This window comes from Sabethes cyaneus, chromosome 3, assembly GCF_943734655.1.
Source record: "Sabethes cyaneus chromosome 3, idSabCyanKW18_F2, whole genome shotgun sequence".
NCBI classification, from domain to species: domain Eukaryota; kingdom Metazoa; phylum Arthropoda; class Insecta; order Diptera; family Culicidae; genus Sabethes; species Sabethes cyaneus.
In genome coordinates this window covers 185,506,566-185,522,590 of record NC_071355.1, presented here as the reverse complement: position 1 = coordinate 185,522,590, position 16,025 = coordinate 185,506,566, and the positions used below count along the sequence as shown (strand labels likewise).

Here is a 16,025-nt window from a genome sequence, read left to right as displayed (position 1 = left end):
TAATTTATTTATCAATTCTTTCTCTGCCTTTCTGCTTTGTTTTAATCTTCTCCGGGTATACTTATACATTGGGGTAAGCCGGTTGTCTGATTCTGGTAGGAAAGGTAAAACTGAATGAAAAAATGTACGCGTCATAATTAAGGCTTACAAGAGCTACAATCAATTGTTTCTACACCCGTCGTTTTTTTTTAATAATATTAGCTTACTACTGCTACCATGCAATCGTGTCTTATTTTATTGAATTTTTTGTTCAATACGGATGTTCCGGAAATTATCTATGATGAAACAAAGGTAGAAGATAATTTACTTTTCTTTATTTGATAAAGTAATTCAAATCTTAGCTAAATAAAGGAAACTTTAAAACAGTGTCTTTCGTTGTTCTAACGCCAAGCTTTCCGATTAATCAACTTTAATTTGAATCGTATATCTATGGTGTAAAAATTGTTAAATGATAGATAGCCGATTCAACCAAGATTGGCAGTAAGGTCAGACTGTGGTTTCCTGAAAACAACTTTGCCAAATATATCATACTAAATAAGTGGATTACGGAAAGTTTATTTTTATAGTGCACACACAAATTAACACTTCCCGTGTTAGAAAACTATTAAAAGATATGGGTTAAATCTACCACCCACTGTCTTCCTCTGCGCCACACGCTTGGATTCAATGTTCTATTTTCGGTAAATGCCATCCTGAGAACTTAAAGAAAGTGCTTAGTTTGGCTGTTTACAAAGTAGAGAATGACCATAAAATACCTACATCAGGGGTGGGGCTTTACGGAATTGACGTCGTATAAGTACGTCAAGTATCTGTAACAACACTGCTTTGCTTAACTAAACATTAGAACACATAATATTGTAACTAATAAAAGAAAATAAGTCTGTAGCTATCTATTAATAGATAATGACTTCCTCTAATTAATGGTGATTCATTCATAGTATGAATCATTCATATTGGTCATTCGCACCGCCAAAAAAAACATCTTGTAGTCTTTCGGTCGGTTTTGACTAGGAGGTACCGTTGCTCAGTGCAGGAAACCGGCCGTCAAAACAAACCGTGCGTAAAAAAAAGGATACAGCACAGGCAGTGGCATAACGCCAACGAAATGCTACTCTTCCAGCTGAAAATGGCCATAGCTAAAAAAAGAGGATCCTTACTTACCGCTAGTTTTCTACCTGAACAGCGTTGAATTTATCCGAGGAACTGCTATTAGATTAAACCAATAACACTTTTTTGCTTAAATAGACACCACAAATTTCACAAACGTATACAAATGATACACCGACCGAACTAATAACGGGGAGAGTAAACTTGTACAACTTCTGACCTAGCTTCTGGATCGAGCCGTACGTACACTTTTGCTTATGTGCAGTTCCAATGAAAAAAGTTGTTTCTTCTTGCAGCACCTCTTTGTTGTTTTCGCTTGTATGTTGCGGTCTTTCACTCACACACTCACCGTACTAAAAATGACATTGCACCGTTTTCATGCGATGTTTTCGATTATTAGGGGAAGGAATACGAAGTGGATTTAAAATAGAGTAAATCACCACCACAAATCGTATACAAACGAAATTTTAAAATATTCGGTAAGTCTGAAAAAGCATGAAAATATATATTAATAAACTGGGTTCTTTGGCCCATATAACATAAAAACCGTAAAATTAATCTTTTGCAATATCTCTAACAAAGACTTACGAGAGGGTATTTTCAGCCTCTTTGCCGATACCTATACTACTTTAATATGTTATAATTATTTTCCATTGACGGAACTAACGCTCATTTCTTACTAAAACCTTTTCAAAACTATAGAAAATGTCTTTAAGATGTACATACTATTCTGAGTTTGTACACGTTAAGGGCATTTTAGGCAGTTTTAACCAAGTTTTAGGCAAATCAACTTGTTTACAGGTACGTTCCATTTCAATCCAATTTAATAAGTTGGAGCATAAACAACATGATTGCCCTGCTTGCATTTCAGCTAACTTTTAATTAATCCTGGTAAGGTGAGGTGAGGGTAAGAATACGGCCCGTGAGAAAAGTGAGGTGACTATGCGAATAGGGCCCATTGATCTATGACATCAAAAATATGTAAAGAATTTCCAGTAACTAATGCAATAAAGCAAATAAAATTTTATGGCGGAGCTATCGCAGATGATTCTTCATATACGTAATTAGTGCGTTGAAACGTAAGATGTAGCACATCTTTTCATTACAATTAATTTCAGAACTAATAGACTTATTAGCGTTTAAAACCTTTATTACAGTGTCGGTACCTATTACATATTTAATTTTGCAGCAATCCCGCTAAACTAAGACGTAGTCGTAGTCGTAAACAAAAAGGGCAGCGCTGTATATCTAATTGGTTAAACCCTTGTCAGGTTGCTTCGGTATTACTTACTGTTTTCACCACAGTTAAATAAATTTCATTTTTGATCAATATATTATCATAAGGTACTAATTATAGAAAGGATTATAAGTAACCCAGTGGGCTCGTTTCTGGTCCTGTTCGCTCTCGTGTGTTGTGAAAAGCGATTTATACACTGCAGTGGCGCTCGGGTCCCTTGCTACACTATAATCTTGTTTAGATTTCTTAAACAAAGGGTCATCTCCAATTTTATCGCTTATCAAAGCTCGTTTGTTGGTTATAATCGATTTGCTAGTCGAACATCCCGGTTTTCCATTGGTAATGGGTTTCGATGGACCCGCTTCATTGCAATCATTTTCCAAGGAATTAGATGTTTGGGTTGCGGGAAGGCTCTCCTTGGCTTTCGCCTTTTTATCTGCTTTGGCTTTCTTTTCCGCTTTAGCACGAGCTACGCGAGCTTCCATACGAGTGCGCATCGAATCAACATCTTCGTCGGTACCATTTAAAATTACAACATCCTGCTCAGTGAATGGAGTCTGGCACTAAAATAAAATAACAATTTCATCACATAAGAACGGATCAATTAACTTTCTGATGTACTTACCACTGAACAAGCTTTGTCTTTGATTTCCTTCAAGGCACGCTCCGAAAAAACGCACCCGCAGCTCCAGATGGCCACAAAACGGAACTGGCCGCTCATTTCCAATCCGATCAAGGGACAAATGAATTCAGCACTTTTGTCATCACGGCTTGCTTCGTAAGCAGGGTTTGCGGTCAAATTCAGATCCTTGATATCCTTTAATGACTTAATATGGCTACACGATTCCGGAATTCGGCCCTTTTCCAGGAGTGCTTCAATAATGTTTTGCTTCGAGTAAACCCTTCCAAGGCCACACATTACGATAGGTTTTTGGAGACGTTCCTGCGTGAGAGTGCAATGCTTCCAACGGAACTGTCTTTCAGCGTCTTTATCTTTCTAAAATTACAATACGAATATTAGCTATATCTCGGTGAAACACCAGTCAGATTTAATTTGATACCTACCTGTTCTGGTTTCTTCTTTAATCGCACCAATTCATCTCTCCTAGGAATAGTTCCACCATCACACCCCATTTCGACGAAATTATTAGCAAGAAATCTGTAGAAATTTACGTTGTAAATGAACTATCAATAAACAAGATTATTTGCTCATTTGCTGCGATGTTTTGAGAAAAGTTTGATGCCTTTTTTTCCCTTTTTTCACTGAAGGAAGGCGTTGACAGCTTTTTAATATGAGTGTTCGACCAATGAGGTTTAAAAAGGTGTGGCAGATGAAGACATTTGATGGTATTAGTCAGCGGGGTGGTGTGGCTGTCAAACTACATAGATCATTACACGGGAGCTCCTAACCCAATGAGGTTTAAAAAGGTGTGGCAGATGAAGACATTTGATGGTATTAGTAGCGAAAAATCAGAAAACGACGTCAAACTACAAAAACAAACCGTCGTCGAACAATGGGGTTTGTTTTTGGAGTTTGACGTCACGCTTCATCGTTATTGGTCGATTTACGATTCCACCCACACCATGATGAAATTTCTTCATTGCACTAACACCACTTAACCAACATTGCCACACCTGTATATATCACATTGCTCCTAACCACACTTTTTTGACAGCACTTGGTGGTTTGTTTACGTGGTGTTAAATTTTGAATTGAGTTTTCTATCTTTGTCCGGCAGATAATGATAGAAATTTATAGTTTTTATTGAAGAGAAAGTGCCTTACATGCATTTTACAGAAATTGATGCAGTAATCCTTCACAAAATTTCAAATCGAAACTGCTGGATGTGACAAAAACATGTAAACAAACCACCAAGTGGTGTCATTTAACGGCAAAATGACGTCATCGCAAAATGATCTATACATTGTACATGTCCCACTCATTGATTTTGGTACTTTTGGTTCTGGTGCCTACTAAAAGGTTTATTCATTTTAAGACTACCGAAATTAATTAGAAAGCAATTAAACACAGCCTTTTAGCTATAATTTAAGTAATATTAGCTGTTATTTTCGGTATACTGGCTGGTTCCAAATTGTCGCCGTCCATGGATGTTTAGCCCGCAAAATTTTGATAATTTCACACCCCTGGTATTAGTAGCGAAAAACTAGAGTGACTATATACAGAGTGGCGACAATGTCAAAATTGGAATGATAATTATCTGTCAGTGTCATTCCAATCGAGCAGACGACCTATCCAACGCGTATGCAGGAAAGAGAAAGAAAAACCTTGAAAAAACCGCACTGCATACATTTGGGATGAGTTGTCGCCACTCTGTATATAGTCACTCTACGAAAAACCACACTCAAAATAATCCACACGTCCTTTCCACGTGAAAAATCACGTAAATTTCTCTACAGGGATTTACGTGACTTTCAGCTGATTGTTATTGGAAAAAATAATAACATCTATCTGATTTTCACGTTAACGCATTAGTATGCGTGCGTACTACCTGAAAATCACGTAAATAGTACAGGAAAAGCTGGATGGAAAATATTCACATAACTTTTCAGGTAACTTCGACGTGAAATATATTTTGAGTGCAGTAAACGACGTCAAACTCAGGGGTGTGAAATTGTCAAAATTTTGCGGACTAAACATCCATGGACGGCGACAACTTGGAACCAGCCAAAAAATAACAGCTAATACAGCCCGGACTCGATTATCCGGGTGTTGATTTTTATTTTCAGCCCAGATAATCGAATCACCCGGGTAATTGAATCATTATTTTTGAAACAAATTTTTTTTGGTATGTCAAGTTTTTTGACTTTTAGGTATCATGAATGTTTTATTTATTATTGATCTATCTTCCCAAAAGTCAGAAAATTCCTTTCTTACGATTTTTTCCACTGATGATTTGTTTTTGGAACAAAATTATTTTTTGTGTGTTATGATTTTCAAATAATGATTTAAATGATTTTTTTATTATTGATCAATCTCCCCTAAAGTCATAAGATACCTTTTTTGCAATATTTTTTTTATCAATGATTACGATAATGATGATGATGATGATGATGATGATGATGATTTTTAAGTAAAAAAATTGATTTCATTATAGGATTTATTTTTGTTTTGTTCGCCGATAAAAGGGATATAAGACAGGAATTTTGTAGCTTTAGGGAGGTGAATCAATATTTGTCAAGTAAGAATCATCATGTAGCATGAAAACTATAACATTAAGGTTTAAAATAAATCATCGAAAAAAAAAATAATTTTTTTTTCACCTGGATAATCGAGTTTAAAAACCCGGATAATCGAGTCCCCGGATAATCGAATCCCCGGATAATCGAATCCCCGGTTAATCGAATCCCCGGATAATCGAGTCCGGCCTGTATGAATATTTTTTTGAAACGATGATTCTACAATTGATGAAGGGACGGTAAGGGAAAGTAAATGAAGAAGGATTTTTTGAGAATTGTGGGGAAGAGTGGAAAGGAGGGCTTAACAAATTGTCGTTGTGACTCCTATCTTTTGTCCAATGCTGGAAAGTGCAAGGGTCGAACCAAGCTATAATCAGAGATTATAACCGGATTTGAACCCACAACACCTGCCAGGGCGTGTGGCTCGCTGTTACCCCGTGTACCTTTGAACCATAGAGGCGCTGGACAAAAGAAGTCTGCACAACCCCCCTTATTAACTGTAGCGACATGGGTTGGGCTATTTTTAGACACAAATTGTGCCTCTTCCTCCACCTACTGTAGAAACCACCCATTTGAAAGAGGCGGATAAGCCAACTGTCAAACAGAACGAGTGAGAGTTCATTTTCCTATGCTGCTCCAGCAAAAAATAATTGACACTCCTTCTGTTTGACAGTTATCTCAAGGGGCTTATCCGCCCCTTTCAAATGTTGGTCGACATATCTTAACGAAAGTTAGAATGGTTAGAATATATAGGCGAATAAACGCAAAGCTAATGAAGTCCATGCGACTCCTGCAGCGGGTTAGAAATCTTATTTACTAGGGTAACCAACGTATTTTGGACCCCATCAGCAGCTATACATAATTTGGACACTTACAGCAAAATCAAATGGAAGTGTCCAAATTATGTACAGCTGCTGCTGGGGTCCAAAATAGGTTGGTTACCCTAGTTAGCGCACGGGTGATTGCAAATGAAATGTGTACTTAGGACAAGTAAATTGAGATCCGGATTTAGTTTAGGTGTGTACGGTTATGCTTAAGGTAATTTTAATGGTTTTAAGCAAAATTATCACAATATTTCATCCAAGGCATGCTGAATCAATGTCCTTATTGTTTAGTATTCGTTATGTAATAAAATTTTAATAGTTTTAAATAAAATGCAGGCAAATAAAAATTATAGTAAGTATATATGTTATTTTCTAACTCAACCATAACATTTGTCGACTAACATTTGAAAGGGGCGGATAAGCCAACTGTCAAACAGAACGAGTGAGAGTTCAGTTTCCTATGCTGATCCAGCAAAAAATAACTCTCACTCGTTCTGTTTGACAGTTGGCTTATCCGCCCCTTTCAAATGTTGGTCGACATTTGATTGATTCCAAAGCGCGTATTTAAAAAAAAATCAAATTCGCTTCTGATGATTTTAGTTTTCTATGTGTTTTGACAGATTGAAATAAAAATATTGTGCTTCCCGAGAAAATATTTCGTTTTTCAGCTTCATATAGTTGTGCGCAAAGGTAAATCATGTATTATTGACAGTATAAGCACGTGTAAGTTTTCTATGTTTATGCTCTTATTCTTTGCTTAGATAACATTTGTTTTGTTCTATTACGTACAGACTTACAAACAACACAGTTACAATGTCTTACGTTAACCGAAAATGATAAAATTTAAATGCTGATTGCGTTTGTAAAAAAATTGTCCATGTTTGAACGGACAAACACGAAGCAAGCTACCCTAGCATTCAGCTGATGAGCGAGCGAGAAATATTGTTGCTTTTCTCATCACTCTTGCGTTGACAGTTTCTTACGAGATTTCGTGTGAGTGTAAAAGAGATACTTTGACTGCGAGCAACCAGAACAGAGCTGCGCGCAACTGTTAGGCGCACAACTAAACCTACGAAAGAAAAATTTTAGATAATAATCGCAATATCACCATTTTTACCGCGGCGCCAACTACTTGTCGAATGAAGCTTTTGTTCACCTATTGAATCATGTGTTTACTTTAAATCCTGAGAGAGAGTCACTTTGCAAGTGAAAAACCGGTCGGGCTGGCCAAAGACCGGCCATTTGGCAACCCTACATACAGACCTTTTTTTGTTTTAATTTTTAAAAAGTGGCTTAACAAGGTGGTTTCAAAATTATTGGATCACTGTTAGTGCGGGCTTTTAAGACACAACTTTTGGCAACTCTGGCAATAATAAAAGTAAATAAACAACGTGATGAAGATCGAAGAAAGCAAAAACTAAAATTTTTAGTTAATTTAATAGGCAAACAAGAGTTTCTGTTTTTATACATGTCCAAAAATCGTGTGAAATGAATCCAATCAACAGTTTTACCTATCCAGATATTCCAAAGGATTTAAGGTATATTGAAAGATTCCAAAAACGTTTTTTGCTTCACCTATTGAATATTAAATTCATTTCCAGTAAACTGCTTCTTCAGAATGATAGACAGAGAATTGTTATCGGTGTCATTGGTAAATCCACGACACCCGACTGTAATAAACTTATCGGCTTTAATTTGCTGAATATTCATCCGGCTTTGACGGATTCGAAATGTTGCGATGGTCGCATTAAGTTTTACTTCGAAAATGATAGCAATATGCTATTCCTACATTTCGAAACGACATTTGATCAACAAATAATGATGGATTTAATGAACGAAGCGGTCAGCTCTGACGATAATTTCAACTTCATAAGCTTTAACAGCAGATTGAGAACTCGATTTGCCAGAATGTTGCTCTTTGCTATCCAAGTTTGCCATATAATTGTCCTGGTTGAACCCATGTATTCGTTCGATATTAGCTATTTGTCGATATTTAAGTCGCTGAAAATCATTCGCGAAAAGCACGTCCTAAAGTTTTTACCGAAAATGCTTAAGAATACTAGCGCTGGAAACTACATGGGTAAGGAAGCTCGACTGTGCAGTCCTAGGTTTCTGTTTTACTTTGAAGGGACTAGCGACATTCCACCGGAAGATATTGAAAAGCTGGATGATTTGGAGTGCTCCGTGCAGGATGATATTTTCAAAATGCTAAAAAGCGAGTTTATTATCACAAATAATAGCGCTATGTCTCTTTTTTCTTTACCGAGGAACAAAAAGTTTGTATTTTTTAGCAGCGATAGTCGTGCAAAGCTAGATCCTTTAGAGGACAGTATCGACTTGCTGATGCAGTACCTCGATAGAACGTCCGTACAGACTGAAACCGATGAAGAAGATTTAATTAGTCGGCTAAGACCGTATGACGGTTACGGAATGTCAGCGTGGAGCGTCGGTTTGAGTAAACCTCGCAAACCAGATAGGAACATATTGTCACTTCTAAAAGAACATGTGGCAGAAATATTCGAGCATGGCTTTGATGACAGCGTATCAAAGTACAGGGGAAGAAGTCATTTCGTGGTTCGTGGCTAGTTATGGGCGATAAAGCATAAAAATAATATTTGTTTGCTGTTTTTTTAGGTACCTAGTGTCAAAGTCTGGTTCGAAGGTTTTAAAATATTACATAAAATTTTTGTTGATTATCCTGATAGTTACGAGGCGTGTGATAACGATTATGTGAGTATCGCAATATTAGTTTTTTTTTTTAATGACAACTCGTGACTTGGTTATTTTTTTTTTTTATAGAGAGCATTTTTGGAAAATTTTCACAGCATCATGGATATCGATGAGCGTTTCTTCCGCGAGGTGTGTGAACATGGGCTGGAGCTAGGCATGGTAAACTACAAAGACATGCTACCTCATCATTATAGCGCAGCTTATCACGAGAAAAAATATGCCCAAGCACTTGAAGTATTTATGGATTATGCCAGAGGACCAGAAGTAGAAAAGCATGAGCTAAAGCTAAAAGAGTATTGTGATTCAATTTGGCTAAACGGGAAGCAACAATGCGAATTCCCCAGCTTGCGAGGAAACCCTTGTGTGCTTGCCAAACATAAGGCGAACGATCCACTGGATCACTCCAGTGGAATAGTGTTCGTGTCTACGTGTAACTGTGGTCGGACACAGGGCCATCGCGAGGATCCATACAGTGTTCGACAGGCCAATTATGAATTCTATCAGCAAATCGCCAAAAGTTGCAGCAACTGTAACCTGCTTGAGCGAGTAAAGTTTCCAATTTTCGAGCCCTCAAGTAACGATTTCCGGGCAGCGGAGTTTGTTAATAAGAACCTTTCGAATTTGATGTCATTTGAAAGTTCCTCCAGAACCCCGGATGCCAATGCTAATGCACCTCTAACAAACGAGCAGTCTCCGCACCTATCTGGTAGTCAGAAAAGTCAAAACGGAACATCAAATCTTTCGTTTAGCATGGATGAAAAGGACGAGGAGGAGGAAGATACATCGAAGGTTTTTAAGAGTCAAAATAACGACGAAGAAGATGTTGAGCACGGATCAATCAATGAAATAGTGATCAAAGTAGGAGAACGTGCAGACGAAACGGAAAAACAAAAATTGATTCTCAGGCAGCCATCGACTACCGAGTACCTGCCGGGGATGCTGCATGCAGCAAGCCCAGCAGGATTGCTTCCACAGTTTCCTTCATGGTCTTTGTTGTGCTTAGGACCTAGCTCGATTTATACACACAACAGTGGCATTCCAGAGCATGTTCAAAGTGGTTTTCTTTCCGGTGCCAACTTTCTGTTACCTTGGGATGTCAGTGTTCGCCTGGAACATGCACAATCGTGGGCAGCGTCATACGAAAAAATTCGTAATCGTAAGAAAAATACCTCGCAGTCGAAACCCCAATCTGAGGCAAGCAACACTTTTACGCTGAAGATTTTCATTGGCATCGAGTATGAATGCTTGCGTGGTCACAGATTTATTATGGGTGGTCCCGACAGTGTGCTACGTGGCGGTTCGGGTATTGTACGCGATAGTGGCAGTAAAGTCGTGTTCAACGACATGCCGATTTACTTTCCTTGTCCATGTCGTAGCACTGCTAACGTTGCTCAGTTGATGCGTGTCCATATTGTAACGCCGAAAGCACCGGTGAACGTGATACTGGAACCCAAAATCAAGATGTATCAAAACGGCGGTTCGAACAGTCTAATTTTTACGACTGGTTTAACCGAAGCAGTAAAGCTAAGCCAAAGTGCGTACTGGATACTGCGCTTACCTTTCATCTACGAGGGTGAAAACGGACCATTGCTGCCACCGGCGGAAGTTGATACGGCTAATGCCGCATCATATGGTGTCCTCCTGGCCGGCATGTACGGTATAAAAGAAAGTGAATTTGTCGAGGAATTGGTCCAATAATAGTAGAACAGAGTAAACCAACAAAATGGTTTATATATAGTTATTTTTCCCAATATGCTTTGTTAATTTGTAGTAATAAAATGATAATCATAGTTCAATTTAAAATCCGTAAACTTAATCTGTTGTGAAGTGATTGCTGTATATTTTACGCTGTTTTATAACTGCGATCTGCCATGGCACAGGCATTCCACTTTTGACTACACAACTCCCAAGCAAGCAATCACTTCTTTACCACCGAGTGATCACTTATATCAACCAGAACAGATAATCGACTGCAGAGAAGCAGTCGACTGAAAGCCGCAAGGACAACGAAGAGGAGGCAGACCCATGGTCTCATGACTACGCAGTTTAGCCAATGACATCTTCCAGGATGTTGACAAGAACCTGTCTTGGCGAGAGGTGAAAGCCATGGCGGGTAACCGTCGTGTCGTAGTAGTAGAGATCTCTGATTTCATCTCGTTGTTCTGTCGGACCAGCGGAAGTGGACTAATATAAGTAAGTAAGCACTCAGTTGATGCTGAGTAGCCCTTTCGAACAACCCTCAAGTTCCGCCAAAGAGCATATCGTTACTTTTATGAACAATTCCTATAAAGAAACAAAAAACCTTGCACCTGGTGTAGGATTCGAACCCAGGGTCACAAATTTTTAGCCAGGTGCGTTAGTCGTTTGGGCGAAAAACATTGAAGAATCAAAATCAGTAAGGTGAGCATTCATTAAAATAAATGAATAACAATTCCTGCATATGTCACTATCGCTTATTAAATACAACATATGTCTAATCAAAGCACTGATAGCAGTGCAGCCTCCTGCTGTTTGAATAATTTTCGACAGCCTTTAATCAGTTTCAAGCAACACCTCCTGGAAAACAGTTCATTTCTCTCAATCTACTTAGATTAAAATAGTCATATACGGTTTAATTTTGACTTTCTTTTCACGCCTTTTTACTACGTTACTATTTTCGTTCCACACTATTGGTGCTCAATCTATACATTTACGCGAGTACTACAACTGAATGATGATTGTGGGTGATCTGTTTGAATCACTAAAGTCGGCTGTAAAAACAACGGTGTTCTTCGTGCTATTCTGCGCGCTTCTGCCTCTGTTCGTTATCAGTTATGCAAGTGAGTATTCGGCTGGGTAATTCAGAAATACGAACGAGATTAACAGCACACGCATATGTTGAAAGTTTTGGTAAAATGAGTTTTAAGTAGAATATCATGCAAACCTTGATTTCAAAGTAAAAGCCAAGTGCATTTTAGTGAGTGGATATTATCTAGCTTTGAATAACAACGGTCATTAAGAAGTTAAAAAAAATATGGATACTGCAGAATTGTTATAAAGATATTGTTTAAACGCAATTTTGTAATTTTTATTTAATTGTTCCGTTTAAATAATGAATTAGGTTATTTGTAGCAATTGTGTAAAACTTTAGTTCTCTTTTAACTCAGCAGTGGCAACGAGTCGCAAATTATGGATAGCGTTTTTGGCGAACCGCTACCCCTACTTAAAATTCGCTAGGACAAACAACATTCGCAGCCTGGTGGACACATCGCGAAATCCAGGTGTATTTCACGTGCTACTGCAAGTAGAAGGTATGTTTCGTCCTCACTGCTAATCAATAGTCAAGATTAATATCAGCAAATAATCTTTTACAGGCGCTTGTGACATCCACGCGATCAAGGCAAAGTTCATTGATCACGTTCTGGGTAGACGCGATCAGACGGGACGCTTGTGTTTCTCACGATTGAAATTCCCGCTGATTTCCTGCTGGGGACAGTATGCATTCGTCAAGAAGACCAAGTATGACCTAATCACGTCTTATCAATGAATTTTATTTTATAAACTGATTTAATTTAGAGATTTCAACATTGATAATCACATCATACTGTCTCCCCTGCTGCATCGTGGTCGTCCACTGACTGAGGCTAATCTGCAGGAGTATGTGAGCGAGATCATTTCCAAATATATGCCGCCGGACATTTCGCCATGGCAAATTTTCTGTATTCCTATGTTCTCCAGCAGCCCTGCAAGCGGATCTGCGGAGTGTGATAGTAACGCTCCCTATTACTATCTCTTGTATAGAATTCACCATTTGCTGTTGGAAGAGCAAGATAAGCTGAGAATCTCGGACTTGCTGTTGATAGACAACCAGAGCGACGTACGAGAGTATGATGGAGCGATTTCTGACTGCGGTTCGATATTTACTAATTTGGTGGAGAAGCCTCGTTGCATTCCACGGATATGGGGAGATCTCTGTGTGACAATCAGCAATAGATGGAACGAGTTTGTGTATCAACACGATCCGTTGGAATCACCGGATATTGAGAGAAAACACATTGCTGGAATTCAGCAGCTCTTTTCTGTTATTCTAATTGGAGCAGTCGCAGTTGTATCGGATTTTTCGAAGGGATTTTGGAAAGTTTCTGAAAGTCCATTGATGAAAATCGATTTCCTGAAGTCTTTGATTGACCGTGAAATTCAGCGAAGAAATTTAAACCTGGGAACAATTTGGAATGCTATCACTGCTTCTTTCGACCCTATTAATGTCATCAAAGAGTGTATATTTATTTCCTGGAAAATTGGAGCTACACTGACGCTGATGGTACCATGGTATGTGTTCAGGGAAATGGAGGCCGTTAGAATATATATTCTGTTGAAGAAAGCCAAAAGAAACACCGTCGTTGGTTTTTTGCTTGAATATGTGCCTATTCTCTATGGTGCGGTGCTGGAATACTGGAAAGGTGTTAAGCTATTGTACACAGCTCCTAAATTGGTTTACGAGGAAATTTTCGAGCATAAGCCCAATACGGGACATTTCTTGCAGAATGTAAGTCTATGTGGGAGAAAAGTAGTTTCATGGTCCGAGAGTATTAAAACTAGTGAGTTAAAAATCAATTCGACAGAAACAACAACGAGAAAAACAGGTAATATATTATTATATAACTCTTTCATATATTTTGTTTTAATCAAAAGCGTTTTCATATTATTGCAGGATCAAATCATGCAAAGTATAACTGCAAATCACCCACTCAAATTGAGATTCTCTTGGCAATTATGTCGAACTCTTTACGTGCACTGTGTAAAGACGGTGACGGTAAAGTACCTTCCCAGATTCAAATCAGTGGACGATGTATGTTAGAGGACTATTTGTTTGGAAGCACCAACTACTGGACTGGAAATAGTGGCTTCGTATCACTTAACCTTCCGATCGCTTCTGGGCAGGATCAAAAACAACTTTTTCGATCAATTCGATCGTCAATTACTCAAATACATCGCCAGCAAGTCATGCTAAATTTTCTAACTGTTGCTCAACTGAGGCATGACTTCCTGACGGATGCACTTCCGGTGGTCGTGATGAAATTGCTCATGAATTACCTCTCGAGACGGTTTGCCATAACGGTGACGGAGGTTATCGACAGTGGGGCAATCCGGGAAAACAAGAATCTCTTAGGGCACATAATCAGAGACATTATCTATTTTAGACCACCTCAATCGAACACGAGCGTTTCCATCACAATTCAAACATTTAATGGAGAGGTACGGTTGGCATGTATGGCCGACTCTAATATAAGCCCCAATCATTTGGCTTTAACAACGAATTTTCGAAAACATTTTTTTGCTCTAAAAGACCAATGATATTCGTTTGAATAATAAATGTATTGTTGATTAAGAAAAACATTTTACAAAAAATTAAGCTTACTTAAAAAGAATTTATCCCATTCGGTACATATCTCGGCAATTGTCAAGAAACATGCACAACATATTGTGCCCCTCGACGTCAAACTCCTGCTCCGACGTTCCTTGGTAAGTAATAATCTGAAATGGTCGAAAATCTTACAGTGGATGGCATGGTTTAATAAAAAAAATTCGATTTTACCTCTTTGCACCGTATACTATTATTCGAACCGGCCATACCGATGACTTCGACCCAACCGTGCACTGGAGCGGTTAGGGGTTGATTCAAGTGAACCTGTAGCGTAACATCGTCGGTAGATCGAGCGTTGAAACTGGTTCCATCCTTGTCCGCTCGCTCCACATAAACATGGATGCTGATTGACTGGCCGGAATGTCGTTTTAGTGTTGAACCATTAACAATTGTACGAGGCTCAAATTCCATTTTGATTTGCGGAATAAATACACGAAAAAACTTGAAGAACGATTAGCTGCACTCACTACGAAAGTAAAGATTACGCGCCTTTAACATCAAAATCAAACGCAGCAAACAACTTTGACAAGTAACTAGGGATGTGCGACTGCGATCGGGTATCGATAAATATGTCGACCAACATTTGAAAAGGGCGGATAAGCCAACTACAGAGACTATCCAGGGTTTTACGAGCCATTACGTGTTCATAATATTTGAACAGCATTTTTGACATTTCCCTAATACAACGCACGTTTTCTTTCCGCGCGTTCACGGTAAAACTAAAGGAATGTATGGAAAGAACACGTGCGATGTATTAGAGAAATGTCAAAACTACTGTCAAATATTACGAACACGTCCGCCATTATGGCTCGTAAAAAGCTGGATAGTCTCTGTAAAGCCAACTGTCAAACAGAACGAGTGAGAGTTCATTTTCCTATGCTGCTCCAGCAAAAATAACTCTTGCTCGGTCTGTGACGTTTGGCTTATCCGTCCTTTTCAAATGTTGGTCGACATATACTAAACTGAACATTACAGGATATAATTAATTCAGCTTTTTACGAGCCATAATGGCGGACCGCATAATCTGTGTTCGTAATATTTGAACAGCATTTTTGACATTTCCTAAATACAACACACTGATTCATTTTAAAACAAATGAAACTAGTTAGAAAGCAGTTAAACACAGCCTCTTAGCTATAATTTAACTAATATTTTAGCTGTTATTTTCGGTAAGCTGGCTGGTTCCAAATATTGTCGTCATCCATGGATATGTTTAGTCCGCAAAATTTTGACAATTTCACACCCCTGTAATAATCAGAGAGAAAGATGAGATTGTGAACTCGATGGAAATTAATAAAGCGTATTGGGTGCTTTGCCCAAAGTTAAACGCGGTCTAAAGGAAACACCGCGCTTGAAGCAAACACCGCGCTAGAACTGTTGCCAGAATGCTGTAAACAGGCATGTTGTTCACCTAACTGGGTCGTCAAAAGTAACTAAAACTTTATGATTTCTGTGTGATTTCTTCCAATAATATCAAAATCGACCCGGCAACTATGAAAGAGCATTTCATTTTTGAGTTTCGCGG

At 38.5% G+C, this 16,025-nt stretch overlaps 4 protein-coding genes across 4 annotated transcripts; 2 read left to right on the top strand and 2 right to left on the bottom strand.

Annotated features, from left to right (window-relative positions):
* Nucleotides 1–2,247: 2,247 nt before the first annotated feature.
* On the bottom strand, nucleotides 2,248–3,543 carry LOC128743011 (replication termination factor 2). Its single transcript, XM_053839511.1, has 3 exons — nucleotides 3,410–3,543; nucleotides 2,970–3,341; nucleotides 2,248–2,907 (listed from the first exon to the last, which is right to left on the bottom strand). The coding sequence occupies exons 1-3, from the start codon at nucleotides 3,476–3,478 to the stop codon at nucleotides 2,455–2,457; spliced, it is 894 nt and encodes a 297-aa protein (XP_053695486.1). The 5' UTR covers nucleotides 3,479–3,543; the 3' UTR covers nucleotides 2,248–2,454.
* A 4,242-nt stretch (nucleotides 3,544–7,785) lies between these two features.
* Nucleotides 7,786–10,918, top strand: LOC128742066 (nonsense-mediated mRNA decay factor SMG8). Its single transcript, XM_053838264.1, has 4 exons — nucleotides 7,786–7,904; nucleotides 7,968–8,940; nucleotides 9,001–9,096; nucleotides 9,166–10,918. Exons 1-4 carry the CDS (start codon nucleotides 7,855–7,857, stop codon nucleotides 10,792–10,794), a joined length of 2,748 nt encoding a protein of 915 aa, XP_053694239.1. The 5' UTR covers nucleotides 7,786–7,854; the 3' UTR covers nucleotides 10,795–10,918.
* An 819-nt stretch (nucleotides 10,919–11,737) lies between these two features.
* LOC128742620 (uncharacterized) lies at nucleotides 11,738–14,464 on the top strand. Its single transcript, XM_053839035.1, has 5 exons — nucleotides 11,738–11,915; nucleotides 12,243–12,386; nucleotides 12,450–12,594; nucleotides 12,652–13,718; nucleotides 13,787–14,464. Exons 1-5 carry the CDS (start codon nucleotides 11,807–11,809, stop codon nucleotides 14,428–14,430), a joined length of 2,109 nt encoding a protein of 702 aa, XP_053695010.1. The 5' UTR covers nucleotides 11,738–11,806; the 3' UTR covers nucleotides 14,431–14,464.
* Nucleotides 14,465–14,467: 3 nt separating this feature from the next.
* Nucleotides 14,468–14,960, bottom strand: LOC128742621 (uncharacterized). Its single transcript, XM_053839036.1, has 2 exons — nucleotides 14,672–14,960; nucleotides 14,468–14,610 (listed from the first exon to the last, which is right to left on the bottom strand). The coding sequence occupies exons 1-2, from the start codon at nucleotides 14,909–14,911 to the stop codon at nucleotides 14,506–14,508; spliced, it is 345 nt and encodes a 114-aa protein (XP_053695011.1). The 5' UTR covers nucleotides 14,912–14,960; the 3' UTR covers nucleotides 14,468–14,505.
* Nucleotides 14,961–16,025: the final 1,065 nt, after the last annotated feature.